The sequence below is a fragment of the Rattus rattus genome, chromosome 5, assembly GCF_011064425.1.
Source record: "Rattus rattus isolate New Zealand chromosome 5, Rrattus_CSIRO_v1, whole genome shotgun sequence".
Lineage (NCBI taxonomy): Eukaryota > Metazoa > Chordata > Mammalia > Rodentia > Muridae > Rattus > Rattus rattus.
This window is the reverse complement of record NC_046158.1, coordinates 32,628,097-32,644,077: the sequence shown is the minus strand read 5'-3', so window position 1 is coordinate 32,644,077 and position 15,981 is coordinate 32,628,097. Positions and strand designations below refer to the sequence as shown.

Here is a 15,981-nt window from a genome sequence, read left to right as displayed (position 1 = left end):
AAATACACCCATATTTTGTTACTGCAAGATTAATGATTGTAAGGCGGAAAGTTAAGTCGAATTGAGAATCTTTTCTCAACTAGTTCCAACTAGGTCTCCTTGAATTTGCAGATGTTACTTTATTGTGGTTTTAGTACAATGTACAGATGGCACAATGTTCCTATGCTCTGGTGCACTGTCCTATATAAAGTCTTTCCCTTGTGTATGACGTTGTGATCATGACAGAAAAGTGACTCCCAGATGGTGTTATGTAAATGTTATGTAAGACCTCAAACTAGACAACAGAGAAGTTTCTATTGCTTGTGGATGATTTCGCTGTTGGAAGAGGGTGCGTGACAGGGAGTTGAAGGAAACCTCTGTTGGTAACCAACTTGTAGAAATCTTCAAAACAAAGAAAGAATGATGTGGTCAGCCTTATGCTTAGAAGAGTGCAGATTCTTAAAATTACTGGGAAGCTTAAAAAGTAATCCACAGATGGGACCATAGCATCACTCAAAATCTTGACTATAGATATATAAGATTCAGAGCCAAGTCAGAAACTTGAATTATAGAATCTTAAAATTAAAACACTATGATGTTGTTATGAACTGACTTATCACATAAGCATCTAGGAATAAAAATAGTTTGCCTTCTATTTAAACTCCCTCCAACCCTACTTTTTGTTTTTTTGTTATATGAATTTTCTATAGTAATTTTTTATTATCATCATCAATAAGAAAAATAACTTTTTGAAACTTGGACTTCCTATCCACACCTGGCTGCCCTGTTATTTGCTTTGTAAATCCGAATGGTCAAATATTTTCTTGATATTATCTTTTCTAATTTCTTTCAAAATTCCATTATTTCTTACATATTATTTGCAGAACAAGTAATGCGAACCTATGGGTAGGATAGTGTTGAGTAATGGGCAACATTTTACACACACACACACACACACACACGCACACACACACACACACACACACACACACACACACACACACCATTTCAGAATCTTTCATTGCTTAGGAACACATCAAAGCGAGATATTGTCATAAAAATGTAAAGAGCAGATGGTCTTCAAAAGAAGCTCATGCAACATTCACTTAAATAATATTTATTAGAATGAATGAGTTTCAAGGCCATGACTGGGACTTCAATCAGAGTAAAAAATTATTCTGAAACAATGCTATATATGGAGATTTAATATCAAATGAAAGAATGGTAAAATATGAATAGATAGATAGATAGATAGACAGACAGACAGACAGACAGATATTCTCTTTCTACTGCCTGTGGATTCATATATAGAACTCTCAGCTTCATCTCCAGCACCATCCTTCTAACCATGACAATATTGGACTAAACCTCTGAAATAAAATCCATCCCCAATTAAATGTTTTATAAGAGTTGCTGTGGTTATGATGTCTCTGCACAGTGATAGAACACTAAATCAGAAGGAAATGTCTGACTTCCTATAACCTCTTAAGGATAGCAGGGTATTTCCTTCCACATGATTTAGTTCCTGATAGTGTATGTGACAGGATATGTGTAAAACACAGCACCGTAAACTTAGAGCTGGAAGTCACAGCATAGACTGCTTAACTACGGGAGTATGGGTGGACATTAGCCAGGTCTAGGGAGGTGTGGCCTGATTTATGTTTTAGTATAAGGCCTAAAGGTAATGTAGCATATACTTTTTCTGAACATTTCTGAACATATATACAGATACTCTCTCTCTCTCTCTCTCTCTCTCTCTCTTTTTCTCTCTCTCTCTCTCTCTGTCTGTGTGTGTGTGTGTGTGTGTGCATGTGTGTGTGTGCATGTGTGTGACCAAAAGCAAAGGAATTTGGGAGCAAAAGATTTATTTTAACTTTTTTACACAATACCACAACACAGTCCACCGTGGATGTAAATCAGAAGAGAAGTTCAAGCACAGCAGGAACCTAGAGGTAAGAACTAATACAGATTCTTGCTTTACATGGCTTGCTCAGTCTACTTTTATAGCACCAAGGCTTACTAGCCCAGGGCTGTCAATGCCTACAATGAGTCAGCACTTCCACATCAAACACGAATCAAAGAAATGTACCACAGGCTTACCCATCAGCCAATTTGATGTGCATATTTTCTCTTTTGAAATTCCTTCCTTCAAAAGGACTCTAGCTTGTGTTATGTTGACATAAGACCAATTGGTATGCATGTATATGTGTATGATCGTGTGTGTGTGTGTGTGTGTGTGTGTGTGTGTGTCTGTACATGTGTGTTAACTGCCTGTTTAATGTTGACAAATTAATGGTTAAAGAATCTTCTGTTTGATTTATGAAGATTGTTTTAAATGCTGTTTTATTACATTTAATTGTCCTCAAAGAATTTCACTCATGATCATAAAACATTTCCTAAAATAATTATGTGATATGCAATTAGATAAATATTAATATAGAAGATCTAAAAGTGCATGTTATAATATTTTAATGGTACAAATACACATTTGTTATATATTATTTACAGTTTATCATGCCTACAAGTACAGACATACTCTGAAAACTTTTCAACTCAACAAATTTCTTTTGGTAAAAATGATACTAAGTTTTTCTTGGTTGTTCCAAGATCTAAGGTTTCTGATTTACTTATATCATTCATCTTTGTTGGATACACAGAAAACATTCATTGTACAACAGATTCCTCCATATATATGCAGTTATTAAAGAAAAGATACAAAGAGAGATCTGTACTGAATTTGGATAGGGCAAGAGCCAATGAATGGCACATTATCAAAGTATCAGACTATGCGTGCCTCAGCATAGTCCTTCTGAGAGTGTCCTTAGGGGGCAAAAGGGGGATGTTTGGGGGGAATACCCTTAGGGGGGAGGGGGGGGGGCAGGGGAGGGAATGGGAGCTTATGGACAGGAAACCAGGAAGGGGAATAACCTTTGAAATGAAAATAAAGAAATATATCTAATAAAAAATTTAAAAATCACCTCAGAACCACATCCTTTACAAACAAGGCTCTTTGTGTCCATATACCACATGTCTTAAATTTGTTTAATGTATATGTGTATCTGGGTAGATGAGGGAAATAAAATAGAATAATTTCCTTGGTGTGCCAGGAAAGCAATGTAATGGATGATTATGAAAATCCTCTGTCAGTTGGGCAAAGAAGCTGTTATACTGAGGCTTAGCTGGAAACACGTGGATACTGAGAAAAATAAACTTTTGTAAGGACATCATGTGTACTAGTATCTAGCAAATTCTATTTCACTAGAAGTAGTTGTAAAGTTATAATTTAGTGAAGTTATAATTTAAAACATATTGCATATTGAAGCTTGGTAGAGTTCTTGATTAGAACGTAGGTATCCCTGAGACCAATCCCTAGCATCTACCAATACCCAAGACTGGTGATGGACATCTGGCTGATCATTTATCAAGAAGTGCAGGCGAAAGAATCTGTGCACCTAAAGTTCAGAGTGATCCTTAAATTAAACTAGATTAATAATTTTGTATTCAAAAACTCCAATTGATGGTTTATTGTCTTGATTCCTGGAATGAATAGAAAATCCATGATCCTTCATAGTAGTCGGATTGAGCCATGATAATTTCTGCCACTTAGAAATGGCAGAACACTTGCTGTTAATACGTGTAGAAGACTAAACACACTGGCATGGGAACTTCTCAAAGCTCCTTTCATCAGTCTGTGGTTACTATGATCTTAAGATGTAGTTCTGATTTTTTTTTTTGCCAATAAACCCCCTGTAATCACTTTATAATGTAACAACTATTTGTTCTTATTTTATCTTTTCAATAAAATAAACATCCCAAATATTCCTAGAAAATTGCAACTGGAGAGTTGCAACAAACATACATGAATCTGTTAAGATTTCTTTAGCAGATTAAGAATGGCAATTAGAATAGACACTAGGCAGTTTCCATGGTAACCCACTGAGACCTTTTTCCTATACTAGAAAGATACCATTTCTGTATATGCCACATGTAACTTCTTGCTTTCTGTTTGATCAAACCTTTTGATAACAGAATAAAAGAAATAAATCATAAAAATATTCTGTGTTCTGTCCCTGCTTGCTGTGAAATTGTACTTGGACATCAAGTACCAAAAATAAAAAGCCCTTCTCATTCAGGGTGTTTTCACTGTCATTTTTCATAACAAATGTGCATGTCCAAGTGTTTATGTGAAAATTATTTCTAATAGATTGCTGGTTATCCTTCTACAAGCTTTCTATTCTAGCCATCTACTGTTTTATTATTCTCGAAGTTTTGTTGTTGTTGATGTTTCCTTAAATGAAATTTCCCTTCCCCGCATCTATATTCTAACATTAGTCTTTTCACTTATAAACTTGAATTTCTACTGTCAGATTCCAGACCAGCAAGTCAATCCAAAGCTCTAACTCTGACTGCTGTAGTTTCCCATGCTGCATTCTTTTCTTCTTTGCTTCTTTGTGAAATTACTCAAAACCTGTGCTTAGGCAGACATGGTTGTGGACTATTTTGTTTCTATCTTCTTACCTACCAAAATATAGGTGGGTAAGACATCATACATGTTAAGCCTATGTAAATTGTATTTTTTCATTTTAAGAACACTTAAATTTTATATGTATATATTTATATACATATATATGTTCAATTTAATTATATATGATAGGTAGTAATGAGACATAATCAAGATTTAATATTCTGGCTTATTTATTTACAAAAACAAAATGTCTATCATACCCACAATAAAATAAATGTATAAATGGATGTATATAAGAACTACTTATTAAAATTTCTACAATAAAAGAACATTTCTTTCCTTTTCTTTTTTATCTATTTACATTAGATTTTTATTTATTTATTTACATTTCAAATGTTATCTCATTTCCCGGTTTCCCATCCATAAACCTCCCTTTATCCCTTCTATAAGGGTATTACCCCACCCATCCACCTATTCCTTTCTGCCTCCTTGCCCTGACATTCTCTTACACTGGGGGGTTGAACCTTGGTTGAAGGCTTCTCCTCCCATTGGTGCCCAACAAGGCCATCCTCTGCTACATATGCAGCTGGAGCCATGAGTCTGTCCGTGTTTACGCTTTGGATGTAGGCTTAGGCCCTGGGAGCTCTGGTTGGTTGATATTGTTGTTCTTCCTATGGATTGCAAACCCATTCAGCTCCTTCAGTTCTTTCTCTAACTCCTCCAATGGAGACCCTGTTCTCAGTCTCAATCATTGGCTGAGAGCATCCTCCTCTGTATCTGTCAGGCTCTGGCAGAGTCTCTCAGGAGACAGCTATATCAGGTTCCTGTCAGCATACACTTCCTGGCATCAACAATACTGTCTGGGTTCGGTGGCTATATGTATATGGGTTGGATCCCCAGGTAGGGCAGTCTCTGAATGGTCTTTTCTTCAGTCTCTCCTCCAAATTTTGTCACTGTATCTCCTCCTATGAATATTTTGTTACTGCTTCTAAGAAGGACTGAAGCATCCTCACTTTGAATGTCCTTCTTCTTGAGCTTCATGTGGTCTGTGGATTGTATTTTGGGTAATTCGAGCTTTTTGCTAATATCAACTTATCAGTGAATGCATACCATGTGTGGTTTTTTTGTGATTGGGTTACCTCACTCAGGATGATATTTTCTATTTCCACCCATTTGCCTATGAATTTCATGAAGCCATTGTTTTTGATAGCTGAGTAGTACTCCATTGTTTCTGTACCCATTCCTCTGTTGAAGGCTATCTCACTCCTAGGGACTAAATTACCAAGTAAAGAGTACACATGGAGAGACCCATGGCTCCAGCTGCATATGTAGCAGAGGATGACCTTGTCTGACATAAAGAGTACGAGAGTCCCTTGGCCCTGTGAAGGCTCAATGGCCCAGTGTAGGGGAATGCCAGGGCAGGGAGACTGGTGGGAGTGGGTAGGTGGGTGGGGGAAAGGGGGTGGAACTGGGGGTTTCAGGACAGGAAACCTGGAAAGGGGATAACATTTAAAATGTAAATAAAGAAAATATCCAATAAAAAAACTCAATAAAATACTCAAAAACTGAATCCAAGAAAAGATCCAAAACCTCAGACCACTCAATAATATGTGTATATTAGCAAAAAAAAAGAGAAAAGTATGGAATACCCAAGATACAGTTCACAGAACTCAAAAGGTCAACAAAGGGTCCAGATGAGTATACCTCAGTTCCAATTGCAGAAAGAAACCACAAGGTGGAGGGAGGGAGGAGGGATCTGGGAGGGAAAGTGGACAGTGGTCGGGGAGAGAGGAACATGATCTGGTATTGGGTGGGGTAAAAGGACTGAAGCCCTAAGGGTTAGCGGAAAGAATGAAAACAGGCAACCTTGGAGCTAGGAGGGAGGGAGAACCCTCCAGAATGTGCCAAAGACCAAGGACGAGGGAGACTCTCAGTACTCAAAGGAGAAACCCTAGATGAAATGATCTACAGTGGGGAGAGGGAGCTTATAGAACCCACATTCAGCAGAAAGACAGGGCATCAAGTGAGGGATGAGGTTGCTATGCCACAATCAAAACTCTGACCAATATTCTTCCTATCTGAAAGAAATGCAGGGATGGAAATGGAGAGGAGCCTCAGGAAAAGAAGGTCCAGAGACAGGCCCAAAGTGGGATCCAGCTCAAGGGGAGGCCCCAAGACCTGACACCATTACTAAGGTCATGGAGCACTCACAAAAAGAAACCTATCATGATTGTCCTCTGAAACACTCAACCATCAACTGAAAGAGTCAGATGTGCACCCAACCAATGAACAGAAGCTGCTGACCACTCTGGTTGAATTAGGGAATAGCTGGAGGAAGCTGAGGAGGAGGGCAACCCTATAGGAGGACCAGCAGTCTCAATTAACCTGGACCCCTGAGTCTCTCAGACACTGGATCACCAACCAGGCTGCATAAACCAGCAGATATGAGGTCCCCCAACACATATACAGTAGAGGACTTCTGGGTCTGGGTTCAGTTAGAGAAGATGCATCTAATCCTCAAGAGACTGGATCTCTAGATTCTCTAATTCCAGAGAGTTTAGAGGTCTGGTTGGGGTGGGTAGGGTGAGTGGTTAAGTGCAGTGGTGATGTCCTCGTGGAGACAAGAGTTTGGGGAAAAATTATGGGATGTGAAACAGTTGTTGGGTGAACCAGAAGGAGGGGAATAAAATCTGGAACATAAAAAAATAGTAATAATTAGAACAAACAAACAACAACAAACCATTATCCAACATGATCAAGTTGGCTTCATCCCACCGAAGCAAGGATGGTACAATATACAAAAATCTATCAAGTTAATTCACCATTTAAAGCAAATAAAAGAAAAATAAATCAAATGGCCATCTCATTAGATGTTGAACAATACTTAGACAATTCCAATATCCCTTCATATTAAAAGTCTTAGAGCGCTTCCTATTTCTGCCTGCCCCCAGAGCCAACTTGGTTCCACTGATATCTGTACCCAAATCCCTTGGGAGGGAGAACTGGACTCACAGAAGTGAGGACAATCCTGAGAGCTCAGGGAAGACTCACTTTTGCTCACATTCCTGGCCCAAGAAGAACCCACCTGGAGCTCTCTGGACACAGGAACGAAGGAGCAGTCATCGACAGAATCTTTCTGGTCTCTGCCTACACACAGAGCTGAAAGACAGTCGCCAGGAGTGCTGACACACCTGAGAGCAGAGATAAGGCCTGGAGACCTTAGGACACAGGAACCCAGGAGCAGTCTGAGATGGGATCCTTCTGGTTTCCACTTGAGCCCAGAGCTGACAGGCTTCCTCATCTCTCTGTATCAAGATCCCCTGGAGAGACAGCAGGACTCTCAGAAGTGTGGACAATGCTGAGAGCACAGAGTAGACCACGAATTCTGCTCACATTCCTGGCCCAAAAGGAACCTGCCTGGAGCACACTGGACATAAGAACCGAGGAGTAATCTGGGACAGAATCCTTCCAGTTTTCTGCATCTAGAGGTGACCCCGTGACCCAGCTCACTGTACACATATCCTCCTGGAAGAAAGTAGGTCTCTAGGAGTGTTGATACACAGGCTTACAGGAAGGTCAAGCTACTGTCAGAGATAAAAGACCAGCTAAAACCAGAGTCAGCCAGATGGCTAGAGGCAAGCACAGGAAACTAAGCAAGAGAAACCAAGACTACTTGGCATCATCAGAGCCTAGTTCTCCCACCAAAGCAAATACCGGATATCCCAACACACTGGAAAAGCAAAATATGGATTTAAAATTAAATCTCATGATGATGACAAAATATTTTATAAGGACATAAAAACTCCCTTAAAGAAATTCAGGACAACATGTGTAAACAAGTAGAAGCCCTTAAAGAGGAAACACAAAAAATCCCTTTAAAAATTACAGGATAAAAAAAATTACAGGATAATACAACCAAACTGGTGAAGGAATTGAACAAAATTATCCAGGAACAAAAAATGGAAATAGAAAGAAGACCGAAATCAAAATGGGAGACAACCCTGGAGATAAAAAATGTAAGAAAGAGCTCAGGAGTCATAGATGCAAGCATCACCAACAGAATAAAAGAGAAGAGAGAATTCAGGGACAGAAGATACCTTAGAAAACATTGACTAATAGTCAAAGAAAATGCAAAATGCAAAAAGCTCCTAATTGAAAACATCCAGGAAATCAAGGGCACAATGAGAAGATCAAACCCGAGGACAATAGGTATAGAGTAGAGCCAAGACTCTGTACTTAAAGGGCCAGTAAATATCTTCCACAGAACTATAGAAGAAAACTTCCCTAACCTAAGGAAAGTGATGCCCATAAACACAGAAGAAGCCTACAGAACTCCAAATAGATTTGACCAGAAAGTAAATTCCTCCTATTGTATAATAGGCAAAACCCCAAATAAGGAAAACATTTCATATTCATCAAAGGAAAAATTCACCAAGATGAACTCTCAATCTATGCCATTGGTCCTGCCAAGGCTCAAACCCCCACTGTAGGGGAATGTTAGGGTGGGGGGGTGAGAAGGGATGGGTGGTTGGGTGGGGAAAAGGAGATAATATTTGAAATGTAAGTAAAAATATCCAATTTAAAAAAGTCTTAGAGGGATGAGGAATACAAGACTCATAGCTTAACACAATAAAGGCAATATATAGCAAACCAACAGATAATATCAAATTAAATGGACAGAAACTTAAAGCAATTCCTCTAAAATCAGGTACAAGACAAGGCTGCCCACTCTCTCCCTTTCTTCAATATAGTACTTGAAGTTCCATTTAGGATAATAAGACAACTAAAATTGACCAAGAGAATATATATTGGAAAGAAGAAGTCAAAGTATCATATTCACAGATACTTTGATAGTTCACATGATTGACCCTGAAAATTTGATAAGAGAAATCCTATAGCTGATAAACTCCTATGCAAAGTGGTTGGATACAAAATCAACTAAAGAAAATCTGTACTTCCCTTTATAAAAATGATATATTGGCTAAGAAAGAAATTGAAGAAACATCATCCTTCACAATAGATACAAATAATATAAATTATCTTGATGTACTAAAACTAAGCAAATGAATGTCTTGTATGACAAGAACATCAAGTGACTGAAGAAAGAAATTGAGGAATATAACAGAAGATGGAAAGATCTCCTATATTTATGGACTGATAAGATTAACATATTAAAAATGGTCATTTTACCAAAGGTAATCAAGAGATTCCAAGCAATTCTCAAAAAAATCCAACACATTTATTACAGATCTTGAAAGAGCAATTTTCAACTTTGTATGGAAAAATAAAAAGGAAAATCCCAGAATAGCTAAACCAATCCTCTAAAATAAAAGAACTTTTTAGAGGTATCACCGTTCATGATTTCAAGCTGTACATCAAAGCAATAGCAATAAAAACTGCATGGTAAAGAAACAAACATGTTTGTCATTCAATTAGAATAAAAAACACAGACACATGCACACACACACATACACACACACACACACACACACACACACACACACACACACACACACCTATGGACACTTGATATTTGATAAAGAAGCCAAAAATATCCAAGGGAAAAAGAAAAGATTCAACCATATTTCTACATGTCCTGTAGAAGTATGCAAATAGACCCAAGTCTATCACCCTGCACAAAACTCAAATCCAAATGGATCAACATCATCAACATAAAATAGGACACTCTCAATCTAACAGAAGATTAATTGGAGAAGTGCATTGAACTCATTGTCACAAGAGGCAAAATCTTCAAAAGAATACCAATTCTTCAGTCACTAGGATCAATAATAAATAGAATCTCATGGAACTGGAAAGCTTTTATAAGGCTAGGAATACCATCAATCAAACTGAACAAGCCAAATAAAAATGAGGTATATAGCTAAACAAAGAATCTCCAACAGAGGAATCTCTGATACCTGAGAAGCACCCAGGGAATGGGGAGACCTGGTGGTGGGTGTGGGGTTGCGGGGCCAATATTTATTCACAATAAGTAAGATATAGAACCAGGAAGCTGTCCACCAATAAATTAATGGTATGGTACATATGTATAATGGAATTTTTATTTATTTGTAATAAAGACAAAATTATGGTTTTTTTGAAGGAACATAGTGTTGAAGGTCATTATAAAAAGCAAAATAATTCAAACTCATAATGTCATATACTGGAGTTTTTCTCCCCTATGTGGTTCAAGGTATACATACCTTATAAATGTGTGGAGGTGGAAGACAAAAAAAATAGAGCAGTGTCTATTAAGAGTGGAAGAAATTATAAAAGGAGAGGGAAAGAGGGAACAGAAAATTACAGTGGAAAACAAAAAGAGGCATAATTTAGGAGGAGGAATGGGACCAGTCAGAGTAGAAGAGGGTTGTGAGAGGGCTATGGACATAAAGTATGATAGTTAATAGACAAATAATTAAAAATATCATAGCAAGTCCCATTATTTGGTATGCTAAGTTAAAATTAATTTAAAGTAAGCTCAACTATCAAAAATTTTAAAGAAAAGAATTGTGGCTAACATATGCTTACCAAGAAGCAATTATCTTGATTTATAATGCAGATAAGTTAACTTGGCCATGTAGTTCAAGCCTGTAATCCAACACATAAAAGATGTAGGGTGGACGACCAGGATTTCAAGGCCAGCCTTAGCAGTATAAGAAGCTCAAGGCTAGCCTGAAACCTCTTAAAAACAAACCAATAAGCAAAACACATCGAAATATATATGAAGTAAAAAATATGAGGGTTTGTTTTAACTTTTGTGCAGTAGCAGGATGGGAAGTGTAAATATTTCTATGGGCTGAGGGCTACTTGTAAAAACTCAAAAATAAATAACTATAAAATTGACATTGTTTTAATGAAACAGAAAACATAAAAGAATAAAACATGAACACAGAATGGGTGACTCAGAATAAAATCTTAAAAGATTCACTTAAAGTAAAGAGGTAAATACTTTTATGTAGGATGTCATACAGGTGAAAGGAGGTACAAGATAGAACAAGGCCTGTCATTGGACGAGAAGGAAGGATGGGTGGGAGAAATGTTTTAGGAAGAGGAGGAGACTGGAACTGGAAAGCAGGAGAAGCCACGGAGAGAATATGGAGGCTGATGTTAAGATTCCACTCTATACCTTTACAGGTTGTTTTGAATGTTCTTAAGGGATGGATGTGTACATGGCTTTATATGTTTAGGTGGGCAATTATATCTTATCAATTGGATCAGAGGTTATTGTGTTGTGTGTTCTTTCATGTGGCGATTTAAGTTTAAGAGAGTGTGTGGCGGCCAAAGACACTAGGCTACCACGGAATTGGGATGTCTATTTCTGGCATGGTGGTAACCTGCCTTGGGAACTGGATAGGTCAAGAGATTGCTGCCAGGCTCAGAGAGAGGCCATCAGCAGTGTGATATGGGATGGAGCAAAGCAGACGAGAGGCTTTGCTGACTTCTCAGTCAAATTAAGCTATCTATCAGATATCTTGGGGTATTACGGTGCAGGACCTAGTTGGGGGTAAAAAACAGTTTTTTTTAAAATAATTTTACAACAACAATTTTAACATATCACTATTAAATATCTTAAAAATACTGATTTACCACAAAGCAATATCACCATAACAGAGTTTTATCTATGGTTTTACTTTTTTATACTATTTAGCTTTTTAGAATAAAAAGTAAGTTACAGTTAACTGGGCAGTAATAAAGGATGCAGGGTATTTTTTTTTCTTGCTTTCATCATAGGCCTCTAAATGATGTATGTTTTTCAAAATTTTAAATTACTTTTGAGATTGTAATTACAAATTTCTGTTTTCTGATTCCTCCTAGCAAACTTTCTCATATATCTTTCCTTGCTCTCTTTCAAATTATTGTCTATTTTTCCCTTTAATGTTATTATAAATATTTGTGTGTGGATTACACTTATATGTGTCTATGTACAAACACAAAAGATTGACATATATTCCTTAATACATGAACATGACCATCCTGGTCTATATATAACACTTTTAGATTTTTAGGGCTGATCACATTTGATTATTTAATACCAACTCACTTTCACTTTAGACAGTAAAGGGAGATATAGAAGACACTTAGGAATAATGATCAAGATAATGTCAACAGGTGAGAGTGAACTGGGCATTCTATGTGCAACAGTCCTACTTAGATTGTGAATCATAAATCTTTTGAAAAGAATGAAGTAAAATAATTTTGTTCATGTTGTAATTACAATCAAACATTTAGCTGTTTATATTGGCTGCTTTGTAGATTAAAAACTCCTGAAATAATTATATCTGTACAGTCCTCATTTATGTTATGATATAGAAACGGTAGAATAATGGGAGAATTTGTAGTTTTAAAACTGGCATTTTCCCCTAAATTGTTTTTATATTATTTTCAATAACTCCTTTTCTCAAATGAAATAATTTATAAGTGATTTTGAATGTCTTCTTTAAACTGAACTGAAACTTTAAAACACATTAATTTATATTTTGACATTTTGGTTTTTAGGGGACAATTTCTTTTCTCATTTTTCACTGTATCATGCATACTCTTTGTGAAGCATCATCACAAATTCAACTGGGTTCATTTTGTTCTTGATTTATCGTAACAACCAACATTAACATGTTATCACGATACAGGATGTTGATAGAAGCTGGACAGAATAGCTATTGAAATCTCAACTCACTCTGCCCATAAAATATTACTTGTATACTTATATTATTTACCACTGACATGAAAATTTCTGCTGTTGTCCCCATCGGCTACTGTGGACAGCTTGCTTACTGATTATCTCCTCTCTCAAACTCAGCATTGTGCTCACAGTTCCCAGAAATTACAAATGTTATTTCCTAGAGTTGCCATGCAGTGTTACAGCTACAGTCAGTGACTCACAGACAAGTGGACTCTTAGTGTCCCTCTGAGAGAAACTTCTCGTGGTTCAAGAAGAACACAAGATTCCTCTGTGTACTCTGGTATGTTTTTGATAATTAATTGGACTGCCTCTCAGGAAATTCATCCTAGAATTTTATCTGCTAACACTGACTCTTATAGTTCAAAATTTATTGAAACTCAACTACTCTTAGAAAGCCTTACACAAACATAAATTAACAAAAGTACAGAATAATCACCACTGGGAAATATTTCCATGCTAGAAACATTTTTTTATCCAGTTAATAGCAGAACAAAGTACAGGCATTTTTGTATCATTATAGAGGAGATATTATATTGACTGTTCTTATTAAATGTAGATTCATTTTAAAGTTTTGGGTGTTTTATTTAATACTGTATTGCTATTTTCAGATAGTTCAAACAATGAGATAAGAATAACATTTTGTTGATTGGACGCCTACCTGTTAATTTATTATTGGCATGTAAACCAGGACATACATTGATGGTTGGAGCAGCGTTCCTCATCTCCCACCCCCAAGAAAGGCGCTAACAACAAAAGGCTGTGTACCTGGTTACCTCCCATGCCATGGCAGTTGAAGATACCCACTTTTTCATTTTCTTTCCGGCCCATGTTGTCTAGGCATTGATTGGTTTCAACATTTCGTATCTAAAATGAACACACACAAAAATAGAGTCAAACAAATCCAAATAGTTAAGCTTAAACTCATTCTGATGCTCATGAATTACAGATTGTTAACTAAATAATATAAATTTGTAAGAAAATTGATGCAGAAACATGTTTTAACTGTTGCTTTCTCTTTTCCTATTTATGACTAGTCAAATTTATTTCTAAACTCTAAGAAGCTTGAGTTGAAACAATGTTGACTTTGAAATTAACATCTAATCAAGTAGGGAGGAAAATGCTCTATACTATAAAGAATTTTAAACATTGGGGTATTTTGAATAAGTTATCAGACAATTTATCATTTACTAAAGTCCTATAGATCATGTGTAAAAAAATTAATTGAGTTTGTACTTGAGTTTATATTTTTAGATATGTTCTATTTTGCTCATAATAAATGTAATTATTTATATTCATTCTGTGACTAAGATACATTTGTACATTTTCTTTGATTCTTAATGCTAAACTTTTCGTTTGTTTGTTTTTTATTTATTTATTTTTGTATTAACTTGAGGATTTCTTATTTACATTTCGATTGTTATTCCCTTTCCCGCTCTCCAGGCCAACATCCCCCTAACTCCTCCCTCTCCCCTTCTATATGGGTGTTACCCTCCCCATCCTCCCCCCCATTACCGCCCTCCCCCCAACAATCGTGTTCACTGGGGGTTCAGTCTTAGCAGGACCAAGGGCTTCTCCTTCCACTGGTGCTCTTACTAGGCTGTTCATTGCTACCTATGAGGTTGGAGCCCAGGGTCAGTCCATGTATAGTCTTTGGGTAGTGGCTTAGTCCCTGGAAGCTCTGGTTGGTTGGCATTGTTGTTTATATGGGGTCTCGAGCCCCTTCAAGCTCTTCCAGTCCTTTCTCTGATTCCTTCAACGGGGGTCCCATTCTCAGTTCAGTGGTTTGCTGCTGGCATTTGCCTATGTATTTGCTGTATTCTTAATGCTAAACTTAACAGAAAGTTTTTGACACTAAAAAAAGAGTTATAATCTATGTGATTTATCACAGTGAAAATTCCTCAAAAGTAAGATTAAGTTTCCAAGTACATACATAAGTTACTGGTTTATAACCAAATATTGACATTTGATCCACAATTAACAAAATGTTAATACACATTTGGGCTTAGTGAAACTTAAAGAATATTTACTAGGTTCAAAGATGCTAACATGTCTAAAATAAGCATAAGCTGTTATAAAAAGAATCAGGCAGAAGGATACCTCTACTAAATGATGTATTTAAAAATAATTTTCTTTATTCAATACCCAAGCACCTATTTAGAATTATTTATCCTGCTTCTGGGAATTCTGTACCTCTGTTCCATACTAAAAATACATATTTTTATTGTATTCTGTGAAATTACCTTGATACTGTATTTCTATGAGGTTATTATTGATTGGATACAAATCTCTTCCTTTTTGAAAATTAGTAAAATTAGGCATAATGGATATAGTTTTAAGGAAGACAGATACAGTGTATGTCAGTCAATGTTTCTACTTTGCAAGTGTTTTATTAGTCTTTTTTAAGACTAACACATATGTAGCAAATGTGCAGCTTGATCTTCCTGTGGGTCCTGAACAACTGGAGAGGTGGCTATCCCAAAAGCTGCTGCCTGCATGTAGGTTATGTTCTTCTGCCCTCATTGGGAGAAGATATGCCTAGGCTCATGGAGACTTAATGTGCCAGGGTGGGAGGATAAACCAGGACAGACCCCACCCACTCATAAGAGAAGGGGATGGGAGGGATTGTGGAAAGGGGTGGTCAGGAGAAGGGCAGTAAAAGGGACGTAAAGTGAGTAAGTGAAAACATAATTAAGAAAACTAACACATGCACAATAATGATGAAGGTAATATTTTTTAGAATGTTTAGCAAATATGTCTGTGTGCAGTTAATATAGCGGAATAAATCATGTACTATATGGTTGAGTTATATTATCATATCTCCTGTTACCTTATTAAAAAAGGTAGATCTCTACAAGAC

The 15,981-nt window shown here is 36.7% G+C and overlaps 1 protein-coding gene across 1 annotated transcript in view; it reads right to left on the bottom strand.

The window, feature by feature from the left end:
- Galnt13 (polypeptide N-acetylgalactosaminyltransferase 13) overlaps positions 1–15,981 on the bottom strand; it is a 629,326-nt gene that overhangs the window by 31,404 nt on the left and 581,941 nt on the right. The window contains exon 11 of the mRNA XM_032903304.1: positions 13,890–13,988. Within this exon, the coding sequence (XP_032759195.1) occupies positions 13,890–13,988 (99 nt within the window). The remainder of the gene's footprint in view (positions 1–13,889; positions 13,989–15,981) is intronic.